Genomic DNA, 23,344 nt, shown 5'->3' with positions numbered 1-23,344 from the left:
AGGAGGGACCCTGCAGACTCCTGAGCTCTACCCCGTCCCCTGCAGTGGTGTGAGAAACACAAACGCTCGGGAAGACAGACGCTGGGTGACTTGCTCATCAAGCCTCACCAGCGCATCACCAAATACCCGCTGCTGCTGCAGGCTGTGCTCAAGAGAAGCCCCGAGCCCCGCGCCCAAGAGGCCCTGAATGCCATGGTAGGTACTTAGGTGGGATCTAGGGCCCTCGTGTGGTGGGGCTGGCGGGAGACTGGTAAGAACTGATCTCTAGGGCTCCCCGAAGGTCTCATTCCTCCTACAGTGCTGACTGACTAGACCTATTTCAAAGTGCTGCGACTACCATTGGGTTGGGAAACCGGGCTCAGCTGTACCTCCTTCTGCTTCTCACACCCCAAGATCGTAGCTGTGGAGTCCTTCCTGCAACACATAAACGGGCAGGTCCGACAGGGTGAAGAGCAGGAGAGTTTAATGGCCGCGGCCCAGCGCATAGGACCCTATGAGGTGCTAGAGCCCTCCAGCGAGGAGGTGGAAAAGGTGAGGAAACGGACTCCAAAAATGCAAGGCTCCAGGGAAAGGAGATGGAGGAGAAGCCTGGCGGGAGAGGACCGAGGTACCTGAGTGCCACAGCTGGGTGTGTCCATCACTCCTTCCTGTGGGAGGAGCCCAAAGGGCGGATGGGAAGAGTAAAGAGGGGACCCTGGGGTGTCTGCTGTGGCTCGGGGCACAGAAAGAATGGACTGGTCACAGCACAAGGAACCACCGCCGTGGGTTGGGATGGAGAGGCTCGCCTGCACGATGCCCTGATCTCCTTTCCGCTTGCTCTCTGTTCCATTAGTGCCTGCGTCCGTTCTCCACCCTGGATCTGATGACTCCTATACTAGGGGTTGCCCCTGAGTACACCAGGCAGCTGCTGTTGGAAGGACCTGTGCGGGTAAAGGAAGGACGAGAAGGGAAGGTGAGGGTACCATGCTCAGAGGTGACAAAGGGGACATGGAAGGACACGGGATGAGAGGCAAAGGAGCTGGAAATGGGGCTGGGGGAGGTGGCTTGGTGCAGAAGATCATTTGCTCTTTAGGCACGAGGACCTGGGGGTGGAGAGAAAGATAGCTCAGCAGGTAAGGGCACTTGCTGCTCCTGCAGAGGTCACAGGTTCGGTTCTTAGTACACACATAGCAGCTCACAACTGTCTATAACTTCGGTTCAAGTGTCTGACATATCTTCTGGCTTCCCCAGGCACTGCATACGTGTGCCACACAGACAGATACATAAAGGCAAAACATCCATACACATAAAATAAAACAAACAGCGTTGGAGAGATGGCTCAGCGGTTAAGAGCAGTTAAGACTGCAGAGGCAGGTGGACTTCTGAGTTTGAGGCCTGGTCTACAGAATGAGTTCCAGGACAGCCAGGGCTATTCAGAGAAACCCTGTCTCAAAAAACCAAAACCAACCAACCAACCAAACAAACAAACAAAAAAAAAAAAAAAAAAAAAAAAAAAAAAAAAACCAAGAGCACTGACTGCTCTTCCAGAGGTCCTGAGTTCAACTCCCAGCAACCACATGGTGGCTCACAACCATCTATAATGGGATCTGATGCCCTCCTCTGGTGTGTCTGAAGACAGCTACCATGTACTCATATACATTAAATAAATAAAAATAAAAAATAAAGCAAATAGCTCTTTCAAAGGAAAAAAAAAAAAAAAGATCAAGAAGCTGTAGCTACCAAACTGGATCCAAACATCAAAACAAAATATGAGAACCTAAGTTTGAATCCTCAATACCTTCTTGAGGAACTGGGCCTAGGGGCTAGAGAGCTAACTCAGCAGTCTTGCTGGTCTTGCAGAGACCCAAGTTCAGTGGTCACCACCCACTGTTGGGGGGCTTACTACTGCCTGTAACCTTAGCTCCAGAGGATGATCTTAAACTCTCTTCTGGCCTCACTGGGCACCTTCACTTACACGCATCTACCCCCACACAGACACACGTTGCTAAATAAAATAAATAGTTTTTAAAATTATTTTATGTATATGAGTACACTGTAGATGTCCTCAGAAATACCAGAAGAGGGCATTGGATCCTGTTATATTGTAAGCCATTATGTGGTCACTGGAAATTGAACTCAGGACCTCTGGAAGAGCAGTCAGTGCTCTAAACTGCTGAGCCATCTCTCCACACACACACACACACACCCCAACAAATAAATGTATTTTTAAAAAGAAAGAAAAAAAAAACACACACACACAAAACCAGGGCATGGTTGCTTGCATCTGTAGCTCCAGGATTGTTGGGAGGAGACAAAGCAGATCCAGAGAGTTCTCTGGCCCGTCCACCTCATCTCAAAGCAGTAACATAAAATGTGATAGATCCAGGTAGCTGCTGTCTCCCGCACATGCGCACACTGGAGCAAAACATCCATAACGTCATGTATATGTACCACACACACACTACACAACACACACAAGGCAGCACTGGAAGAAAGTGAGGAGGAGTGGTCAAGAGGCTGTGGTTCTGGTCCTGCCAAGTGCCAGTTGTTTGTGTGACCTTCATCCAACCCTGTTCCCTGCTTGTAAATCAAGATATGGAACCAAGTTAACTCTCTTCCAGCTGATCACTGTGCAGTTCTGACCTTGTCCGTATGCTCACAGGCAAAAGAGCCAGAAGCCCCGAGAAGCCCCTCCCCTGACTCTGGCTGACCCTGCCTCTCTCTCTCCTGCACCCCTACCTGCAGATGGATGTCTACCTGTTCCTCTTCTCTGACGTGCTTCTGGTAACCAAACCTCAACGCAAGGCAGACAGAGCCAAGGTCATCCGTCCTCCCCTCATGGTGGAGAAACTCGTGTGCCGACCACTGCGAGACCCCAGTATGTCTCTTCTCCAGAGGAGGAAGGGTCGGGATTGGGGTCAGATAAGGCCCAGCCCTTAAAGCAGAGCTTCTTCTCCGTGCAGACAGCTTCCTGCTGATCCACCTCACTGATTTCCAGTGTGTCTCCAGTGCCCTCATTGTGCACTGTCCCAGTTCAACGGAGCGTGCACGGTGGCTGGAGAAGACCCAGCAGGCTCAGGTAGGTGGCAGTCAGGCTTGGGGGTGGGGGGAGGAGGGTAAGCACCCCTGGAACTCAGTACTGACATCACAGAGGGGTGAAGGAAGGCAGAGAGGCTGGGCTTGGTGCAGGTGTCTGCAGCAGGTTGGATGCTTTTCAGAGTCTGAGAAAGCCTGTGGTCATCTACCAAGGCAGCTACTGAGACAACCCAACACGTGGTACACCCTAATGGTTTCCCCCACACTGAAACGGTGAATTTCTAAACTTTATCTTCTGTTCAGAGACACCTATGGAGCGTTTTCTGGGAACAGGCACTAGTGCTAGGTGCCAGGGAATCAGAAAAGAATGAAAACACCATTCCTGCCCTCCAGGAATCTGTACTGCAGTTCATTAGAGTAATCGGGGTACAAATAACAGAGGCAAGCATACCAAAGATAGCAGCAGGGGCCGGGCCACGCCTCTGTCCAGCAGGCTGCAGTTGGGGGAGAAACCTTTGCATCAGAGCTGAGGGTAGAGTAGACAACAGAACAGGAAGAAGGGAATTCTAATACAAAGATCCAGAAACAGAAAATAGTCATATGTGTTGAGAGAGGCACTGAGCTGGGAGCATTAAGCCGGCTCCATCTCTCACTATATAGGAAGGGAACAGGACTGGATCAAGGTCATCCAAACATCTAGAGCTCAGTCAGGACCATGTTCTCTTACCTCCCACTGCCACCCCGTGTGTGTGTGTGTGTGTGTGTGTGTGTGTGTGTGTGTGTGTGTTTGTGTGTGTGTGTGTGTGTGTGTGTGTGTGTCTGTGTGTGTCTGTGTGTGTCTCTGTGTGTGTGTCTCTGTGTGTGTGTACATGTATGCATGTGTGTGTCTGTGTGTATGTCTGTGTGTGTGGTGTATGCATATGACGGTATATTATGTGTGTGGTTCATGGATATGATTGTATGTATTATGTGTGGTGTATGCATATGACTGTGTGTGGTGTGTGTATTATGCATATGTGTGTGTGTTATGTGTATGGTGTATGTACATGACCGTGTGGGTGTGTGCACCTGAGTGTGCATATATAGAACCGAGCAGGATGTTTGCTTGGCATTGCCAGGGTGTGGAGTATAAGGGTGGATGCAGCCAGAAGATGAACCCAGGAGGTGGTACCACAGGATGGTGCCCGTCTCTAAGAGCCCTGCTAGGAACTTGAACTTTGTCCTTTAGACAATATGGAGCCAGTGGAGGTATTAAACAGCGTAGTGATGTAAGGCAGACTTAAGCAATAAAAGTAGAGGAGTTTAAAAAAGAGACATCAGTAAAGCTGCATCAGTTACTGTCAATCCAGTGACCTCAAAACAAAAAATAGAAGCTGGGCTAGGGTGTAGCTCAGTGGGAGAGTGCATGCTTAACATCACAAGACCCTGGAGTTGACTGAGCCACGATTTCACACAAACAAAACAAAACATCCAGAAACAGAGTTCCTCACAATTTTGGAGGCCACAAGTTCAAAATGAAGGTATTCACAGAACTGAGCTTCCTGCCCTTGGCATCTGTGGCCCTTAACTTGGAGCCGCAACTCCTGACCCCCTTCTCTGACAGCAACAACTGTCCCCTCTGTGTAGTGATGTCCAGACTTCCCTCCGTTTCTTATGAAGATGCCAGGCGTCTGCTTTAGATTCCACCCGGAGTGCATGAAGTGGCCTGACTGAGATCTTCACCTTAGGTCCTTTCACATCTTCAAAGACTTGTTTCCCAACTAACGTTGCATTTATGCTTTCTGGGGATTGGGTTTCAGACCTGGCTTTCCCCAGGCAAACCCACTGTGGGAGCAGAATATCGGAGAGAACTGGAGGTTTGTCTGAGGGACTCTTTGTCTTCGTTTTTTTTTTTTTTTTTTTTTTTAGCAGAGCTGAGGGTCAAACCCAGTCTTTGCTATACTGGGAAAGAACTTGATCCCTGAACTTCACCCCCAGCCCCAGGAAGTAATACACAGATTTACTTATTTACTTATTTGTGGGTGGGTGTGTTGTATGTGCATAGTTGCATTGGCATCACACCTGTAAACTTTCCTTTACCACGCCATCCTCTCAAGTTTCCTTTGGTTCCCAATCTTTAGAACAAGCCTTCTCCCACATTCTCCCTTTGGAACTTCTGGGAACCAGTAAAACCTGCCAGTGTTCCTACGCAAAATAGCAGCTCCTGATAGGCCCTGCAGGGTGACAAATAGGGCGTCATTTCTCCTCTGTGATCAAACTTGCAGTGAGATTCCCAGCCACTCAAAGTCTGAAATAGTGCACACACACACACACACACACACACACACACACACACACACACGAGTGACAGGGCATCTCTTAGTCCCTTCACTGCCCAGAGTTGAGACTTTTTCTTCTTCCCCTTACAGAAATGTTAGTGAGGCAGCTTCCTTGAGGGTTTACAGAGGTGGCTTACGCTTTAACAGAAAATGAGCTCATGAGGAGGGGAGGGAGTGGGGGGAGACTCAGTGGCTGGGAGGAGGAAAAGGAACTGAGAACCCTCAGAGGTAGAGGCCAGGAGATGAAAGCGGGGCCAATTAAACTAAAGCAAGATTTAGAGGCTAGTCCAGAGCCCACCCCGTGTTCTTGGCAAGTTACTTGCCTTTCTCAGCCTGACCTTCATCTGGGAAGGTACAGTGATAGCCAGCAAGCCAGTGAGTGGCTTGGCATGAGGCTTTGTGCTTCCTGGGAGCTCTACAAGGGTGTGTCATTGTGACACAAAGGGGTGAGCTAGTTGAGTACTCCTATAATCCCAACACACAGAACGCTGAGGCAGGAGGATTGAGTTCAGGCTAGCCTGGGCTATACAGCAAGTTCTGGATCTGAGTTGCATAGAATGACCCAGTCTCGGAAAAACAAAGAAGAGAAAAGAGGAGGAGAAAGAAAGGAGAAAAGAGGAAGGAGAGGAGGAGGAATAGGAAGAGAAGGAAGAGAAGAGGAGGAAGAAGAAGAGGAAGAAGAGGAAGGTACTGCAGGCAGTTCAGAGCTGGAAGAAGGCTTTGGTGTTGGCAGCTGAAAGCCAAAGAGCATCTTCTCAGGAGCTCTGTCATGCAGCACTGGGGAGACAGGTGAATGTGGTAATCCCAGTGAACTGCAGAGAGAAGCGGCCTTCTCTCTTGGAGATTCTCCACAGGAGTCTTGCTTGGAAGCCTTCCCTCCTTCCCTCCCTTCTCAGCTTTGTGGGGAGCTACACTGATCTTTCTTTCCCATACTGCTCGCCTTGGCTCGCTCTCGCTGTAGCCAAGGAGATTCCCCTGCTGAAGCTTGTGAAGCAGCTGGAAGCCCTGGGCGCTGCTGCCCAACATCCCCCCCCCGGGGGGGTTCCCCAACTCCTGCTTTTCCTGGGGAGGGAAAAGGGCAAGCAAAGATGATGTCAGCAGATTTTCTTTAACGACTTCCTCTTCTCATCCTTCCCTTCCACACTAACCCTATCCTCAGTGGCCATCACAAAGTCGAACTTGGGGCATGTGTGGCAAAGGGCATGGCTTCTCCTTCCAGCAGGCCGTGCAGCTTGTACCTTTTCCCAACTTCACACTGAGCATAAAGATAAAGACTGGGGAAGAGAGAGGAGATGCAGAAACTGGCCCCGAGTGCTAGCTTCCCGCTCTCATCCTCTGCTCTGGCTCAGTGACTGGAAAGCCAGGGAAAGTTGAGTTGTTAGGACTGTCCACTTGATATCATTTTCCTGTGCCTGCCCAACCCTCCTCCAACATGTCTTGTCCTGACACAGCTGCCCTCATGCTCTGAAGCTTTGGAGAAGCCTAGGAAGCCTCAGGGCTTCTGGGTCACACTCTCCAAGCTTCTGAGAAAGGACAAGATGGAGCCACCAGGATAAGCTTGCATCAGTCAGAGAGAGCATTGTATGGGGTTGGGGGACACTTGAGGTCCCTGCTCTATGCCAGCACCTTAGCTCTATGCTCTATGCAGCACCTTAGCTGCCAAAGACAGCACCAAGGTCTCATTATAGATGATCACAAGCCACCATGTGGTTGCTGGGAACTAAACTCAGGACCTCTGGAAGAGCAGCCAATACTCTTGACCTCTGAGCCATCTTTCCAGCCCCCCCCCCTTTTTTTTTGAGGTAGGGTCTCACTGTATAAGTTCTGATGGGACTGGAACTCTCTATGTAGACTGGGCTGGCCTCAAACTCAGAGATCCACCTGCCTCCAGTCAATACACCATGATCCAAGTGCTGGGTGCTTTAGTATTTTCTTAGCCACATCTAAGAATATTGGTGTCCATTCTGATCCCCAGCAGTCACTTCTGTGTTCCTTCATGCCAACTTACCACTCACCTTGTGTCTCCTCAGGCTCAGCTGTCTCCCCCAACATTAACCTCCTGTGGTAACCCAAAGTCCTTCAAAGCTTCCAAAAAGCTTGCAGTCACTGAGCTACTAAGACTTAGAGAGCATACACTCGCCCGGCTCCCCTCTCTACCAGAGCCTCCGTGGCAAGTAGCTGCATCTAAGCCTAGTCTTTGCATCTGTAAGATGAGCTCATGGCCATGCTCACCACACTGGAGGGTGATGGCGTGTGACAAAGCGCCCGTGTGTATGGAGGTCCTCTGCAAGATATCTGTCAGCTGCCACTGCTTTATCGCGTATGAGAACTCAGAAAGGACATAGACATGTGTCCTCTTCTCTTCCATCTTGGGACAGCTTTCCTTTCTTACCCATCTAAGAGACAGGAGGCTCTTCAGCCTAGGACAAGCCTGCCCCTGCTCTTCCCTCCTTCAGGATAAAGGCCAAAGTGATGAGAGAGCAATGAGCTGCAAAGAGTAACCTGAGGACCAGCATGGTCCAGAGCCCTTGCAGCACCAACCTCTTGGGCAGGGAGAGTCCTAAAAGAGGAGCATCGGAGGGCTTCCCTGGAGGCGTGGAAGCAGGGGCATGAGAGCGGAGGAAAGGGGATGTTCTGTCCACCCCAGTTCCCTCCAGCACCAGCTCTGCCGCTTTGGTGCCACCACATCTTGGCATCATTGTGTTCCCTTCCTGTAAGAATGCCTCTTGTGGTGGTCCCCAGTCTTCTAGTTCCCTTTCTCAGTAGGAAAGGAAATGTAAACACCTGTGCCTCAGAGGGAGTTAGAACCAAAGACACCATAGGTAAACAGTGTCCAGCGTATAAATGGGAGCTCATAATGATAAACGTCCCTCCCCAGACCACTCTGCAGAAGCTGAAGGCTGAGGAATATGTTCAACAGAAGAGAGAGCTGCTGGCTCTTTATCGAAACCAGGGCAGGGAGTCCCCAAGCACCCGGCCCTCCACGCCTTCCCCTTCCCCACCTTCCCCTTTCCCGGAGGACTCTCAGAGCAGTGCTGAGGGGAGGTAAGACTCCATCACCATTCAAGGAGGGGGATGAGGTGGGGAGGAGGGAGGAGACACTTATGTGGCTGAGAAACGGTAAGCAGAGAGCCTCGGGGGACTTGGTGTGAGAACAAGAACGTGAGTGACAGCTGAGAGTGGGACAGGTTAGGAGTTACCATGTGAAGGGATCCGTGGTACAGGGTGGGCATCGGGCAAAGGAAACATAGATGCAGCGTGTGAACTCCCTGTGATGAGCAGGCTCCAGAGTGAAGCTTTTAGACAAAATGACCCACCAGTGGTCCCACTCAGCAAACACGAGGCAAGCTGCCTGATACGAGGCCTGAACCAGGTGCTGTGGACTGAGTGGCTCAGACACAACCCAGCTTTTGTTTTTGAGGTCAGCCTGACCTCAAACTCCCGAGGAACCACCCTCAGTTTACCTCAGGGTATTTTTCTTTTTTGAATATGGAATGCTTTGTAAATTTAATGACCTTGCACAGGGACTGTACTAATCTCCGTGTCATTCTAGTTTCAGTATAGGTGTTGTATAAAAGGAATAACCAAGGTCTTTAATGGAGCACAATCCTAACCAGTTAGGTGGGGAAAGCCAATCGTTGTCATGTACTGAGACAGGACAGTAAGTTTGGAGGAGGAGGAGATATTTCTGAATGAAGCAATAGGAGAGGCTTCTCAGCCTTGAATTTGACCCTCAGCATCTGAGTCTGACTTTCTGCTCTTAACTGTAGGACTTTGGAGTTCACCGTAATCCCCCGTCTGGTGGTGACTGAAGACACAGATGAAGACACGCCTTCTGTGCCCGATGATACCTCAGACTCTGGCTATGGCACCTTGATTCCAAGCTCCCCGAAGAACTCTCATTCTCCCCTGAACAGGCTTCGGTCCAAGGCTCTTCGTAGGGACCCTCGCCTCACCTTCTCCACCCTGGAACTCAGAGACGTTCCCTTGCGTCCCCAGCCTCCTGATCCCCAAGCTCCCCAGCGACGAAGTGCCCCAGAGTTGCCAGAAGGGATCCGAAGAGGAGGCAGTCTACCCAGGAGAGCACCACCAACCTGGTCCGAGGAGGAAGATGAGACCTTGACACCAGGGAATGTGGTGGTAGAAACCCTACACAGGGCACAACGTCGGAGTCCGCTCCCCCACTCTCCCACCCACACTGACTCTGCTGGGGAAAGCCCCTGGGAATCCTCAGACGAAGATGAGGGGCTTCTATCCCCTGGACTCCGCCCCCGCCCCCTACGGGCTGAGGACATGCTCAGGGAGATCAGGGAGGAGCTGGCAAGCCAAAGAATCGAGGGAGCCTCAGAACCAGAACCGGAAAGTGGCAAGCCCCGGAGGCTGACTCGAGCCCAACTGCGGAGAATGAGGGGCACCCACTTCATACAGCTGGACACGCCCATGTCTACATCGTAAGTGCAGAAATTACTATGGGACAGAAGGGCAGCAGGGAGTGAGGGGGCTGTTCTAAGAGGTAGGCTGTTCAGAGCAGGGACCAACACAGGGGAGGGAGGGTACTCCGCTTTGCCCATCAGCCCACTCATTGACCTTGACCTAATGCATTTGTCTCCTTCCGCTACAGAGAAGTATGAGGAATGCTGAAGCCCTTTGCTCCATGTCCTAGAGGAATGGTCTCCCCAAGAGTGCTGGTCACCCCCTCCCCCTGGACTCTACCTCAAGGACCCACCTCAAACCATGCCTGAGCCCAGGCAGCACCTCCTGCTCTGAGGACTCTGGAGGTCAAGAACTGAACGTTTTGTCTCAAAACCCCCCAAACCCCACATAAAAGTGCCCAGAAATATGGCTGTTTGTTTAGCATTGGATGAGGGTGGGACATGGGAAACATGAGTACCCATCGGGTAGAGTCAGCTGTTAGCTGGCAGGATGGCTGGACTTTGCAGGCCACTTTTCACATCCTGGGCTCTGCCAAGTCTCTCCTATCCACAGACCACTCTTTCTAGGGTCAGAGGTCATTTTTACACTTTTAGTGTATTTACAAGAGTCGAGGGCTCCAGCTGGAGACCCCACTGTTCTGTGCTTGCCCCTACCTTAGACAATTCATCCATTAGTGTGATATAATTGATACAAAGATTGCTTATCTACTGTAGAAAAGGCCCAGAAATCGACTGAGGAGGCCCTGAGAAGCTTTGCTTGGGCGCCGTGCATCCCAAGTGGGTATCAAATATATTGTGCCTTCCCTCTACAATCATCTGTTCTGGTTTTTGGCACCCTCCTCTGGCCGGGAGCAGATGGCACATTTCCCTGCCATGCACAAGTGGCTGGCTCAGGCAGTCCTCGGCGACTGAGAAAAACTATGTACACCAAGTCGGTAGCACCAAGGAAGGCTCGAGCCTGCCCCTTAGAGACCCTTGCCTCCTTTTCACCCACAGAAGAGGTTCACAGGGAAGTAGAGCATTTAGCAGGATGGGTCTTCAAGTCCCTCTCCTGAGGTGGAGGGTGTGGCCTTATCCCGGGAGGACGGTCGTAGACGAGTTGGCGGATCTTTTCAGAGCCTCACGGATATTCTCTAGGCACCCATTCAGGTTCATTTTGCAAAGCACGCGGCCCACTACGTCTAGCGTGGCCTCGTGTCGCGGCGTACACCGCCGCCAGGCTTCCAGCATGCTGTACTGAGCCTCGCGCAGGCAGATCCCGTTGTTCTGCATCTCCAGCCGCTTGATCTCGTGTTCGCTCAGCCCCAGGAACCGCATGAACTCCCTCCAGCGCTCCGGAGGCACTTCATCCACCACAGCATATAGCGTCGTAAGGTCTGCAGCTGGGGACAGGGACGGTGCACCTCCAGCAGCAAGCCCAGCCTTTGCACCCTCCACCCTGCCCGACTCCCTCCAGGAGTAATGCTCCCAGCCCGAACCCAACTCACTGTCAGGATGTGGTGGGTGGGCGGAGTCTTCCCATTTCTGAGAAGGAGTGGTGACTGGCACGGAGTTGAATGGTCCATAGAGGAGAGGGTCAGCACCCTGGGTTGGGACCACCTCTTTTACAGGTAGCATAAAGTTGTGCCAGTTACTAGGACCGAAGATGGGGCTGGCGGGGGTACTGGAGACAGGAGGACTAAATCCTGGGGTTGAGCTGAAGTTCAGAGTGGGGTTGAAGCTGGGGGTGGGGCTGAAGGCTGGGGGAGGGGCTTGAGTTAGGGGCTTAGTAACAACTCCTTCGACCTCCATCTGAAAGAAAGCATAGCATTAATGGGGGGAAGACAAGGAGTCCCTTCAGGCGCTTTATTCTTTATGGGGGTGGGGATAGAGGAGCTAAAGGAGCCCGCCACCCTCATGCCAAGTAATGTGGGTATCAGGCGTTGGAAGGAGTAGTCAGGGAAGTTGGAGTTGTTCCTTCTCACCTCTTTGACAGGCGCTGAATCCCTACAAACTGAGAAAAAAAGAAACAAGGTATCATGAATTTCACTTCCCTTTCAATGCTGGCACCCCAGCCTTGGGGACTTGCGGTGTCATGCCTCAGGGTCTATGTGGCCCCAGGGACAAGAGAATTACTGATATCAGTATGGCTTCCCTCCCACCATCCAGGGCGATTCAGCCTAGAGTCCTTAGCCATGAACAGAGAGGCCACCCCGCATCTCCCTCCATCTTGCTCACCCGACCCCCTCCTGTATCTCCTCTAACACCCTTTATCTGCAAAGTCCACACTCACTGATGGAGCAGGCGTTGGGTATCCACCGGGGATATCTGCACATTAAAGTGATGAAGATGAAGGATAAAAGGCAAAGACCTAGGAAAATAACCAGGGGCAACAGCACCGCAGTACCTGCAGACGAATCAGAGGGTGTTCAGTGGGAGGCGGCAGCAGAGACTAGCTAGGGGGTTGAGGGGTGTAGAGGAGGGGTGGAGGAGGGGTGGAGGGAAGCCACGGAGTCAGCCAGCCAGCTGGTGAGCATGGCACCAAGCTATTCCTCCTCACCTGTGTCCTGGGGGGTTGTGACATTTGCAACTGGAGGTAGGCACAACTTCATACACTCCTGATTTTTCTTGCAGCTGAAAGAAGAGACACTGGTGAGTAGTGGCTGCCTGAGGTTCTTTGCTTTGTAGTTGTTTTGCTATCTCTTCACAATAATGGAATTTAACCCGCCTTGAGAGCCCATGCAAAGAATGAGACAGTCCATCACACAACATTTTACAAAGCTGACAAGATCAAGAAAAAAAGGCTGTGACGACAGCCAGGAGCAGAAGTGGATGCATGTGACCTCAGCACTTGGGAGGTAGTGAAGAAGGTATCTGTTCAAGGTCACCCATGGTTACATAGCAAGGTCAGAGTCAGCCTGGGCAACAGGAGACCCTGTCCAGAAAGAGAATAGAGAAGAAAGGAAGGGGAAAGGGAGAGAGAGGACAAGTCAGCCATCTTAATAAGTTTAAAATAATCGTCGTCCCACATGGCAGCTCACAACCATCTGTAACTCCAGTTCCACGGTACCTAATGCCCTCTTCTGGCCTCTGAGAGTACCAAGTATGTACACAGTACATAGACATACGTGCCAGCAAAACACTCATACACATAAATAAAAATAAATAATTTTTAAAGTATTTTTTAAATGCCAGACATGGAGGCATATCCCAGTGGTCAGGAGGCTAAAGCAGGCAGATCTTTAGGAGTTCAAGGCCAGCCTGGTCTATCTAGGGAGTCCCAGGCCAGCCAAGGTTACCCAGTGAGACCCCGAGTAAAAACAAATAAATAAAATAAAATGAAATAAAAATGGTTTGAGAGGCTGAGGCTATTAGGACTCCATGGTAGAACACTTGAATAGCATGCAAGGAGCCCAGATTCAACAATCAATCAGGATTTTAAAAATAAATTTTAAAAGGCATTTACAGTCAGAGTAAAAATTCCATCCTAGTCATTGACATGACAGAAACAAGTCGTTTCACTTTTCTGGCCCAGGATCTCATGGAGTTCCTAACACCTCCTTCGGGGATCAAGTACTTAGCCCTGACATGGCGTGGTAGACAGCAGCTGGTGGGTGGACTGAGTTTATCACTGTGTTTGCCTGTGGGACTGTAGGCCCAGGGTATGGATCTGAAATGTCCTGCTGTGTTGAAGGCTTGGTCCCAGCATACTGGGACATGGGGATTAGTAACAGTTAGGTCCCTGTCGACTCACTTTTGACGGCAACCCACACCCTTTCTCTCAAACTCTCAGCTGCTATGAGGTGAGCTACTTTGCTTGCACAGTAATGATCTGATCGTGATGCCCTGCCTCAGCACTGGCTCAAAAGCAGCCATGCTGAACACTGTATGAAACCAGGAGCCAAAAGTAAGCCGGGCCTTTGCTTTAAGCTCATTAAGCCGCAGCCCCAGAAAGAGGACTCACACAGGAAGTGGAGGACTTTCCAGCCAATAGCACTGCTGCTTACAACACCTGACTTTGGAGATGACAGCTCACTCGGGGCATGAGAGGTTTTAGGATGCGTATCCCTGGGGCAGCCATTGAGAGCTATCACAGGACAGACAGATGAGAAAAGGACACTGGGTGGGGAAAGGGGGACGGCAGAGGAACTTGAGTTCTCAGCAGAAATCTGCAAAAGGAAATTTTTGTCTACTTCATGAGGTCAGGGTGAAGAACATGGAATTGGGCACACAAGCTTTTTTGAGATGAAACTTGAGTGGAACAAAAGAAAGAAAAGCTTTGGTTCTGACAGTTTTATAGATTGTTGGTCTTGCTTTCTGTTTGGGGGATCCAACCCGAGTCCCCAATATGCTAGGCCAGTGCTCTACCATTGACCCACACCTCCACCCCCACTCTCCTTACCCTAAAGGTTAAGAAAACATAAGGCATGGAGATGTAAGAACTTGCCCAAGGTTGCAGAGCCAGGGAATGGGTAGGCTAGGATTTAACCCTGGGCCAGTTCAACTATGAGAGTCTCAAGAGTTTCTTCTCTGGAAGCAAATGGATAAGAGCAGCCCACGAGGAGGCACAGGAATGAGGAAGTCTGTCAGGGAGGCTGGGAAGGAATCACCAGTAGCAGAGTGGCATCTGAACCAAACCTAAGATACCATCAATAGCAAGACGCACCAGAGTGCAGTCGAGAACAGTGTGCTCGTATCTAACTGCCCAGCACCGATGAGGCATGTGTGCTATGGTGTGTGCGTGGAGGTCAGAGGGTGGCTTTGAGGAGCTGATAGTCTCTCCTTTCACCTTTACATGGGCTCCAGAGATTGAACTCAGGTTGCCAGACTTTTGCTGCAAGCGCTTTACCTCTTGAGCCCTCTTGCCTATCCCTAACATCCTGGAGAAAGAGAGAGGGCTGTCTGAAATCTTGTGTCGTCTCATCCAGCTGTAGAATACCTCCTTAAATCCTGCTAGGGGTCTCAGCCACAGCTGCTCATCCACCCCTGGCCCCCAAGCATTTGGCAGATACTCACTGGCTGCAAGAGACACACTCATTTCCGCTTAGAAAGAATCCTGCATGGCAGTTACACACGGTGTTCTGATTCTCTTTACCTGTGAGGAAACAGCAAGACTAAGAGAGAGTGCCTGCAGTCTGAGGACCAGAGGGAGGGAGAAGGGTGGGATGAAGGCACCACACAGGAGCTCATACCCACAGATAGAGCAGGGAGTAGAGAAACTGCTACCTCATGGGGAGGGGAGACAGAGGAAGGAGCACATACTCCTGAGGAGGGGAGAGGCCTGGATTTGGGTGAATGGTGCTTACAGGGGATTGTCACGGTGCCATTGAAGCAGGGGCTGCAGTCCACGCACTGGAAGTGCGTCTCACTCAGGTAGCGCTGGAACTGGTTCTCCTTACAGCCACACACCGTGTCCTTGTCAGCTCTGCAAGGAGAAATCTCCACCTGGAACATTTCTGAAGAGGGAAGGAAATGGTGTATGAGTCTCACATCCCTTTTCCCACACAAATCTTGATGCCCCAGCTCTGCCACGTGCATTCATCTTTGTAACATAGCCACTCCTGGGCACAGAGGCCCAGGCTTGCAAGTACAAGCATGTTCCCACCACACCCAGGAGCAGATTCGAAATTGTGACCCCTGGCAAATATCCACGGACACACATACATGTTCACACGCCTTCACACATCATGCACCTTCTAGAGCCCTGGCCCAATCCCAAGGCTTGCCTTTCCGACATGTCTTGCAACTGAGACACTGTCTGACATGGTTCTGGGAAGCCGTAAAGGTGCCTTTGTCACACTCCCTGCAGACTGTTTCCCGCCCTGGCAGTGGACAGTCACTCACCAAGTACGTTCCTGTGGAAGGAGTCGAAATTAGGCTGCAGTAGAGAGCTGAAGGGCAGAGCCCAAGTTGGGGGAGGGCAGACAGCAAAATAAGGGGACGCCCAGAGACCAAGGTCTGGGAACATCAGAAACAAGCGAAAGAAACATCAAGAGGATTCTCTGCTCCCACTGTCTCCTACCTTTGTGGCATTTGGTGCAACAGATGGAATTATTCTTAGGATGGGCATACTTTCCCTGGGGACACAAACTATCCCTCTTCTCCCGGTCACCAAGAGAAGGGACCAGTCCAGTGACCCCTGACAGGTGTATCCCCACCAGCAGAGCCAGGAGCACCTGAGGGAACAATCAGAAAGAGGAAATACTGTCAGGGGTGGGGCCTTAAAGGCAGCAACAAACAGAACACACACACAAGTTCACATCCCCCCTGAGGAAAGGTGGCCACTGTGCAGTCTAGACTTTCCTGGCCTCTGGTGGTTCTGTATGCTAGCATTTGTTTCTACAATGGAGCAATCCGGTCTCGGGACCCCAGCTGCATTTTACCCCGTTCAGTTCCCTGAAGCAGCTCTCAATGCTGATCACAGGAAAGCTGGTCCAGGAATGTTTATAGTTTTCCGGTGTGTTTGCGGGGCTGAGAGTGGAGCTCCGGGTCTCACCCAGAAGCACTGAGGTGCCCTCTGCCCTACAAAGACATGTAGCCAGGCTGTCTCAGTTATAGCCTGTTTCTCCAACAGATAATCAGTCCCACAGCTCGTTCGACATTTCTGTATCTGGGTGCTGATTTCACACGGCCTGTTTGTGGACACTTCCTAGAGGTGAGTCATTAGGCTCGGCAAACCTGTCTGGATTCCATCACAGTAATTTATAAAGTACTACAGGGAGGAAAAATCAAACTGTAGCGAGGGCTGTCATGAAGATGGTTCAGGAAAGTGTCTGCTGTGTGACATGAGGACCTGAGATCAAGCTCCATCACCTACATAAAAAGCCAGGCACAGCATCATGGGCTTGTAATGCCAGTGATGGAGAGGGGAGCCTGGCAGGTCCTTGGTGCTCTCTAGGCAACCTAGTCCAGCCTAGCCATTGAGCCCTGATCCCAGAGAGAGATCCTGACTCAAAACGCAAGGTGAATGGTAACTGAGGAAAACACCTGAGGTTGACCTCTGCCGTTCATGCACACTGACACACCCAGATATTAGCACGCATCTGTGGATGATGCTCTTACAAGCACCATTCCTGGGCAGAAGGGAAAGAAGGAACTCTGTGTGTGATCTGTGTGCACTCGAGAAGGGGGAGGGGAAGGGGGAGCTGGGAATGAAACCAAGGGCCTCTCCTGAGCCACAGGCTCAGTCAAGAATTCTAAATATTTGTTTCAAGTCTTGCTCAGCAACCTTGCCCCCACATCCATGCCTTTCGCAGCTAAATTCACACTACAGCTCAGGTTGGCGAGGACAAACGGAGAGGGGAAGGCAGGCGACAAGGGTTAGGTAGGAGCAAAGACGAGTGTGTCCGTGTACTAGAGTCAGCCAGAGCTTGGTGATCAAGATAATCAGCAAATCAGGAGCTGAGGATAGGCTAGGAGTGCAGAGCAGGGCATTCTAGAAGGCTGGTTTTATGATCTCAGCAAAGCTCAGAGCAACCAAAAGGCTTTCCTGTGTGTAAATAGCTTCTGGGTGGAGAGAGGAAAGCCTTCTTAGCATCAGTTCAGACCTTGCTCTTTGATCTCTCCCAGCTTTGGGTTTCCCTCAGCCTTCCTTCTTTCATCCCTCCTCCCCCTGCTTAGCCATTACATGTCCAAATCGTGGAGGTCCTCAAGACAGATGCAGAAGCAACTGACCAATCAGATCACATTCAGGAGAGACCTAACCACCCATGGCCACCTAGGCTTCCCTGCTGCCTTTGGGGGCCCTACAACCCCCACAGCTCTTTTGGAAGGAGGCAGACAGCTTGCACCCTGTCAGCTGCTGTTACACGAAGCGCTACCTCCTGGGCAAACAGCAGCTGCACAGGCCAGGAAGCCCGTGCCTCAGCCATAGACCGGAGAAGCCCCACACAGAAGCACACCAGCAATCTCTCAGGCAGGGGTGCACCCCCTCCACACCCCCACACACAGAGGCTTCCAGAGTGACAGGAAGGGTTAGTTATGATAAGAACTTCCCAATCATGAAAGTGTGGTTCCTTTCCCCGAAGAAGAAATGCTTGAAGCACCTAAGGTCAATGGTACTTCCAATCCCATCAGAGAACCTGAAGCCAAGCCAACAGGCCAGCAGTGTCAGGAAGAGGTAGAGGTGGGCTCCTGGCCAAGAACGGCTTTGGAGGGAGCCTCTCAACCAGTGATGGGTGAGCCTCCAGAGAAGGAGCGCAGTTTCTCTGGTCACGTGTCCCTCCCTTTCCAGAACTCTGGGGGTTAAGTCAAATCCGGGAAAGGGAAACCTTTTCCCAGCAGCTCCGCCCCAGTGACTCAGGCCAGGGAGGAGGAGATCTGGGACAGTGGACAGGGAACTGCAGCTTCCCCAGCTCTTCAAGGGCTGTGAGTCAGCAGAAAAGCCAAGCAGCAAGTGGAACCCCATCTGTTCCCTCCAGAGCGCACAGTCTCTCCTCTCTCTCCCACCCCCACTCAGAGCCGTTCGTCCTTTTCCTTAAAACAGCTAGGCCATGAACCCCTGTCCCACTGGGCTCAGATTTCGGGGAAATGCCTTCCTCTTCCATCCCATCCCAAAGGGAAGTCTTCCTGACCCCTGGCTTCCCTGTCAGGCCAATAGGCTCCTCCCAGAGGACCAGCCTCTTCCATCTCCGACATCCTTCCTTTAGACTTGGACTGGCTTTGATTCCTTCTCAAAGTTAAACAACATGACTTCAGCTGATAATGCCTATCCCAGGATCCCTGCTCCCTGGCTCCTTGGGCTTTCCCGGCAGCCCCCTGACAGTCCACAGTTCCAGCAAGAATCGAACCCAGGGTGCCCCCCCTCCCTAGTTCACCACATTCCCATAGCCTGCCCGGTTCTGGCCAGTTACATTGGGATTGGGAGCTCCCTAGACAACCCTTAAGAAACAGGGCCAGTTCTGAGGCTTTATAGGCACTCCTCAAGCCAAGTAGCTCTGGAGCAAAGATCACAGCCCTCTTAAGGTTAGAAGAGATGGAGGGAGCTAGGCATTAATCCAGGCACTCTGAGAGGCAGAGGCAGGCTGATCACTGGGTTCAAGGCCAGCCTGCTCTATAACTGAGTTTTAGGACAGCCAAGGCTACACAGAGAATCTCAACAAAAACAAAGTAATAGAAGAGATGGAGCAAGTGCAGAAGCAGCATTCTCATCTCACAGGCTCCAGGGATTCCAGGGCCCTCTGGTTCTTTCAATAGGGCACCATGTATAGCCACCCTATTAGCAGTTGCATTAAAAGGCAAACAAGAGACTAGGGTCGCCAGGTCCAGTGTCCTGGCCCAAACCTGAATGCCTTTGCCTGGAGCAGAGGAGGGGCAGGAAGCTGGGGGTGCCTGAGGAGAGATGGCTGAGGTGGCAAGGCATCTCTCTAACTACCCCTCAGCTTCCGCCTAGGGAGGCCTTAAGGTGTGACTTCCTGTGTGGGGGCTGCAGTATAGGGCAGAGAAGCTGAAAGGGACCCTGTGGTCAAACTTGACCCAGCCACCTTTTGGGGACCCACTCACTAGGCCCGTCCCCCACATCAATGTGCTCATTACATTAAAACATGTTTGTTCCACTTAATGTCAAGACCTACATGGTGAGGAGCCCTTCCGTGTGACCTCCTCTGAGAGCGTTGACACAGTCCTACCTCCCACCCACGAAGCCCCCCACTGATGATTCATGTTCCCCCACCCAAGCTCCTCAGATACCCAGTCACCTGTTCTTGTTGAATAACACAAACTGCCCATATCTACTCTGGGCTCTTATCAGAAACTATAATTATTTCAAATGATACAATCTTCCCCACACACACCACAAACCCTATGAGCTAAGAGATCAGAACATATCTTGGTCACATCACCCAGAGCCAGGCCTGCAGACCAGAGGGACAGACTGAGGTGCCTTCCATTCAGACGGAGCCGGTGATACATTCAAGGATGTAAGGAAGCGGCATCCCCCTGCCTCAGAGACGCACTTGTCTCCCAGAGATATTTTAGAAGCTGTGCGTCCCCCTTCCACATACGGGCACACTCGTGCACACTCCTGCACACTCATGCACATGGCCCTGTCGTGCACATGGCCCTGTTGACAATTCTGCCATTTGCTCGTCTCTTGCTGAGTCCCGCTGAGGGGCCAGTGCAGCCGGAATGAGCTAGAGAAGGGCTGTGAACTGCTGCTCCAGTTGGCACAACCACACTTGCACTTCGCTAGCCACCGACCTACTTAACCTGCCCCCAGATGAGCTCACCAGGCTCCTTACCTAGATGCCACACCACCAACTTCTTGGTACCCACGCTGCAAACTACAACAGCCCTGAGAGTCATCAGTCAGTCCTTCTCCTGGAATCTCTCCACCCTTTACCCGACACCCGGAGCACTGATTTTTTGCAACTGCCTTTTCTCCTTCCTGCTCCACAGTGGTGTCTCAGGGCCTCACGATGTGGCTCAGGCTGACATCAACCTTCTGGTTCAAGTGATATGCCTATCTCCAACCTTTTCAAGGGCTGGGGCTACCTACATAGTTTCTTATCTACGTTCAGGCTTCAACTTGTACCACTGGGGTGTGAATCTATCTCTGCGCCTCCAGGGCCTGGCTTCAAACATCATTTCCATGGATAAATCCTTCCATGAGCACATACATCTGAGAAACTCGCTGTTCTTTGGAATGCAGTCTGGACAGACTTGGAGAACAGCAAAGGAAAGAGGGAAGGAAAGAAGAAAGGGAGGGAGGGAGGGGTAAAGAGAGGGAGGGAAGGAGAAAAGGAGACAAAGAGGAGGGAGAGAGGAAGAGAGGAAGAGAGGGAGGGAAACAGGCCCCCACCTAGGTCCTTAAGCATGACTCTGTTTCTTTTTGGTGTTTTTTTAGGACCTGGTCTCAGTAATCTAGACTGGCCTCAAGCTCCCTGTATAGCAAAACTGGCCTTGACCTGAGCTCTGGGCTCCATCTCCCAAGTTCCAGGATAACAGGCATGCTCCACCATGACTGGTTCAAGGTTCTTTGTCACACACTCCAGAGTGCCTGTTCTCTGTCACATTCCTCAACATGGCCACTCCACCCCCCAGGTGAGGTGTTCAGCTCCTGTGACCACCGCCTTCAACACAAAATCCCATCTCTCCATTCCCCCAACCCAGGTTCCCAACTCCTCTGTCCTCCCTCCTCCTGGCTTCTGCATGCCAGTTCCAAGTCCCCTTTTCTATGTAACATCTCCGCCCCCACCCCTTGTTCCCATTTGACCAATCTCTTGTTCCTTAATCGATTAAGCCATTAGTTAACCGGTCAAAGTCTCCTTTCCAGGGCCTGGATGGATGCTGGAGGTGGGACATAACTCACACTTTCAAGAGCTCTCTGTGAGCCAAAGATAACAACACATTGTGAGCCTTAGAGTCTACAAAGGCAAGCTCAGCTCAGCAGACAGGCAAAGGCCATTACGAAAGAAGACAGTTGGCCTAGCGCCCAACCTCCTCCCCCAGTTCTGCCTCCAGGATGGTACAGCACAAGGCCTTGGAACATCTTTTTTCTGTTCCTGGATTTAAACTCTTTAAAGCAAAGTCTTCTTGGCCTTGTCACATCCCTGCCACGTCCCTCGCTGCCTCATGACTTCAGCACCTCGTCATACCCGTACACCTCACAGGCACTATGCTCTGTACTGATAAGGCAGTACACAGCCCTGTGTAGATGTCAGTAGCCTTCTGCATCCCTTGTCTTCAGGTTCTGCTTCTGTTCATAGTGCCCTGGCCCCAACTGGGCCTCCACAACTCGACCAGCGTCTTTCTTCCACCTAGCCTGGCCACTGTTCTCTGTCAGACACAGACAGCCATTGTGGCGTTAGACGTCACAGAGTAGTGACGTGAGCAGTGACGACTAACACCGCTAGAGATGAGAAAAGAGAAGCCAAGCATTCTCTGAGTCCTTTCTGTTTGGGGCATACTATCCCCCTTTGGGGCCATCAACTAAAACTCAGGGGTTTCACTCATCTCTAATCCTAGTACCTGAAGTTGGACCTAGCAGGGTAGGAGATGAATAAACCGAATAGATATTTAACACGCATCCATCTACTCAATCTTAAAATAACAACTATGAGGTACTGATCATTATAGACATTTTGGAAATAAAGAAATAAAAGCAGGGGGGAGTCACAACACATGCCCGAGTTCGTGAGGGTAAGGGTGCTGGGATGAGCCCTAAATCAGGTGATCTACCCCTAAAGAGAAAAGAATTAAGCAGATACGGGAGCTGGAGGATAGTTAGAAGGGGCAGTCTTGACAAGTTGTGAGGTGAGACTGGGAGACAGGAGGAGAAGGGAGGTGACATCCGGCAGAGTGGACGGTACAGGGTTCTGGGAACACTGCTTTAGTACGGGATGAAGAGAAAGGGAAGAGAGCGAACAAAAAGGGGCCCTGGAAGGAGGCTCTGGAGACTGGAAGAGAATAGGGAGAGAAAAGGGATGGAGAAAAAGGCAGATCTCAGGGATAACCTGGGCCCAAAGACCGTGCATGCCGTGGTACAGCCCACCCAGACAGCCAGGGAGCCTCCAAGGATCCACACAGAATGATTATGGACACAACAGAAATTCAAGGGAACACATGAACACGAGGCGGAGGCCTGAGAAAAGTACATTTTCCAGTGACAAGAACAAGCCGCTACTAACTTCCCCAATCGGAACTGTGGAATTGGAAACCCAGAGCCTGACCTCTGGGTCTGTGGGGACGGAGCGAGAGGATACATCGGCAAGGTAAAGAGGTATTAGCTACTTAAGGAGGGTCCAGCCAAGGGAGACCTCTTGTCTGGAAGCAGAAATGGAGGCAGAAGAGCAGAGGCTGTCTCAGGGAGAAGTCTGGGACTGGAAGGCTGCCCAGCTTTGTCCAGTTTCTGGTCCACTCCCAAGCACACTATCCCAAACTTGTCCCCGCCAACAGATTTCCCTCTGCTCAGTCTTCCAACATCCTGCCCCACGCTGTTCAACCTCTGTCAGAGAAAGAGGGCCGCTCGTCTAATTCCACTGGCCTCGCAGCTGGCCTCGCCACAGCCCAACACAGGCCAGGACCTTGACTGTCAGGCCCCAGCCTTGCCAGCCTGGCTTGCCAGCTTGGCTTGCCGAGTTCTCTCCCTCTCAGATTTCTCCCTTCCATATCTCAGGGCACAGCAGACCTGGGGGCAAACTGAAGCACAGAAGTCCCTGCCCCCATCCCTACCCCTAGTACAAGTCCACTTCTGCCAGGCTGTGCCTCGCTAGCAGCCCACCCTTCCGTCCTGTCTCCCATCTCACCAGTGACAGCAGGAGGCCAGGCACGGTGGGGCGACCCATGTCCGGCCGGCAGTGGCCTCTCACTCCCCCATTGGGGCTGGAGACAGGGCAGCAATTGTCAACGCTGGTGAATGAAGTAAGACGATCCGACCAGGTGGCCCAGGTGATGGCAGCCTGGGCCTCGGGTTGGAGAAGCTGAAAGTCAGAGGTAGAGAGAGATCGGGGTACGGTCCTCCAGGACCTCGTACCCAGTAGGCCCGATCATGAGCCAGAGTTCGGAAAACTCAGAGAAAATTAAAGCTGAGGGGAGAAGAGGTAGGAGGGGAAGGGAGAGTGGCGGGGTTGGTGTTGCAAGAGCGGGACCGGAAGAGCCTGG

The 23,344-nt window shown here is 51.6% G+C and overlaps 2 protein-coding genes across 7 annotated transcripts in view; one reads left to right on the top strand and one right to left on the bottom strand.

Annotated features, from left to right (window-relative positions):
• Positions 1-10,668, top strand: part of Plekhg6 (pleckstrin homology and RhoGEF domain containing G6) — an 18,871-nt gene extending 8,203 nt beyond the window's left edge. For 3 of the 6 annotated variants that reach the window (XM_034511702.2, XM_034511701.2, XM_076940590.1), the window contains 8 exons: positions 46-195; positions 394-531; positions 833-952; positions 2,725-2,857; positions 2,943-3,058; positions 8,212-8,378; positions 9,104-9,784; positions 9,955-10,668. In XM_034511702.2, the coding sequence (XP_034367593.1) occupies positions 46-195; positions 394-531; positions 833-952; positions 2,725-2,857; positions 2,943-3,058; positions 8,212-8,378; positions 9,104-9,784; positions 9,955-9,964 (1,515 nt within the window). In that variant the 3' untranslated portion in view covers positions 9,965-10,668. The other 3 variants (XM_076940588.1, XM_076940587.1, XM_076940591.1) reach the window with 3 other exon arrangements.
• Positions 10,343-23,344, bottom strand: Tnfrsf1a (TNF receptor superfamily member 1A). Its single transcript, XM_034511703.2, has 10 exons — positions 22,990-23,344; positions 15,768-15,921; positions 15,472-15,600; positions 15,052-15,201; positions 14,762-14,840; positions 12,306-12,379; positions 12,039-12,152; positions 11,731-11,759; positions 11,254-11,557; positions 10,343-11,148 (listed from the first exon to the last, which is right to left on the bottom strand). The coding sequence occupies exons 1-10, from the start codon at positions 23,026-23,028 to the stop codon at positions 10,838-10,840; spliced, it is 1,383 nt and encodes a 460-aa protein (XP_034367594.1). The 5' UTR covers positions 23,029-23,344; the 3' UTR covers positions 10,343-10,837.

Source organism: Arvicanthis niloticus, chromosome 9 (assembly GCF_011762505.2).
Source record: "Arvicanthis niloticus isolate mArvNil1 chromosome 9, mArvNil1.pat.X, whole genome shotgun sequence".
Taxonomy (NCBI): Eukaryota; Metazoa; Chordata; class Mammalia; order Rodentia; family Muridae; genus Arvicanthis; species Arvicanthis niloticus.
Note: the sequence above shows the minus strand (reverse complement) of the source record. Positions and strands in the feature narration are given on the sequence as shown.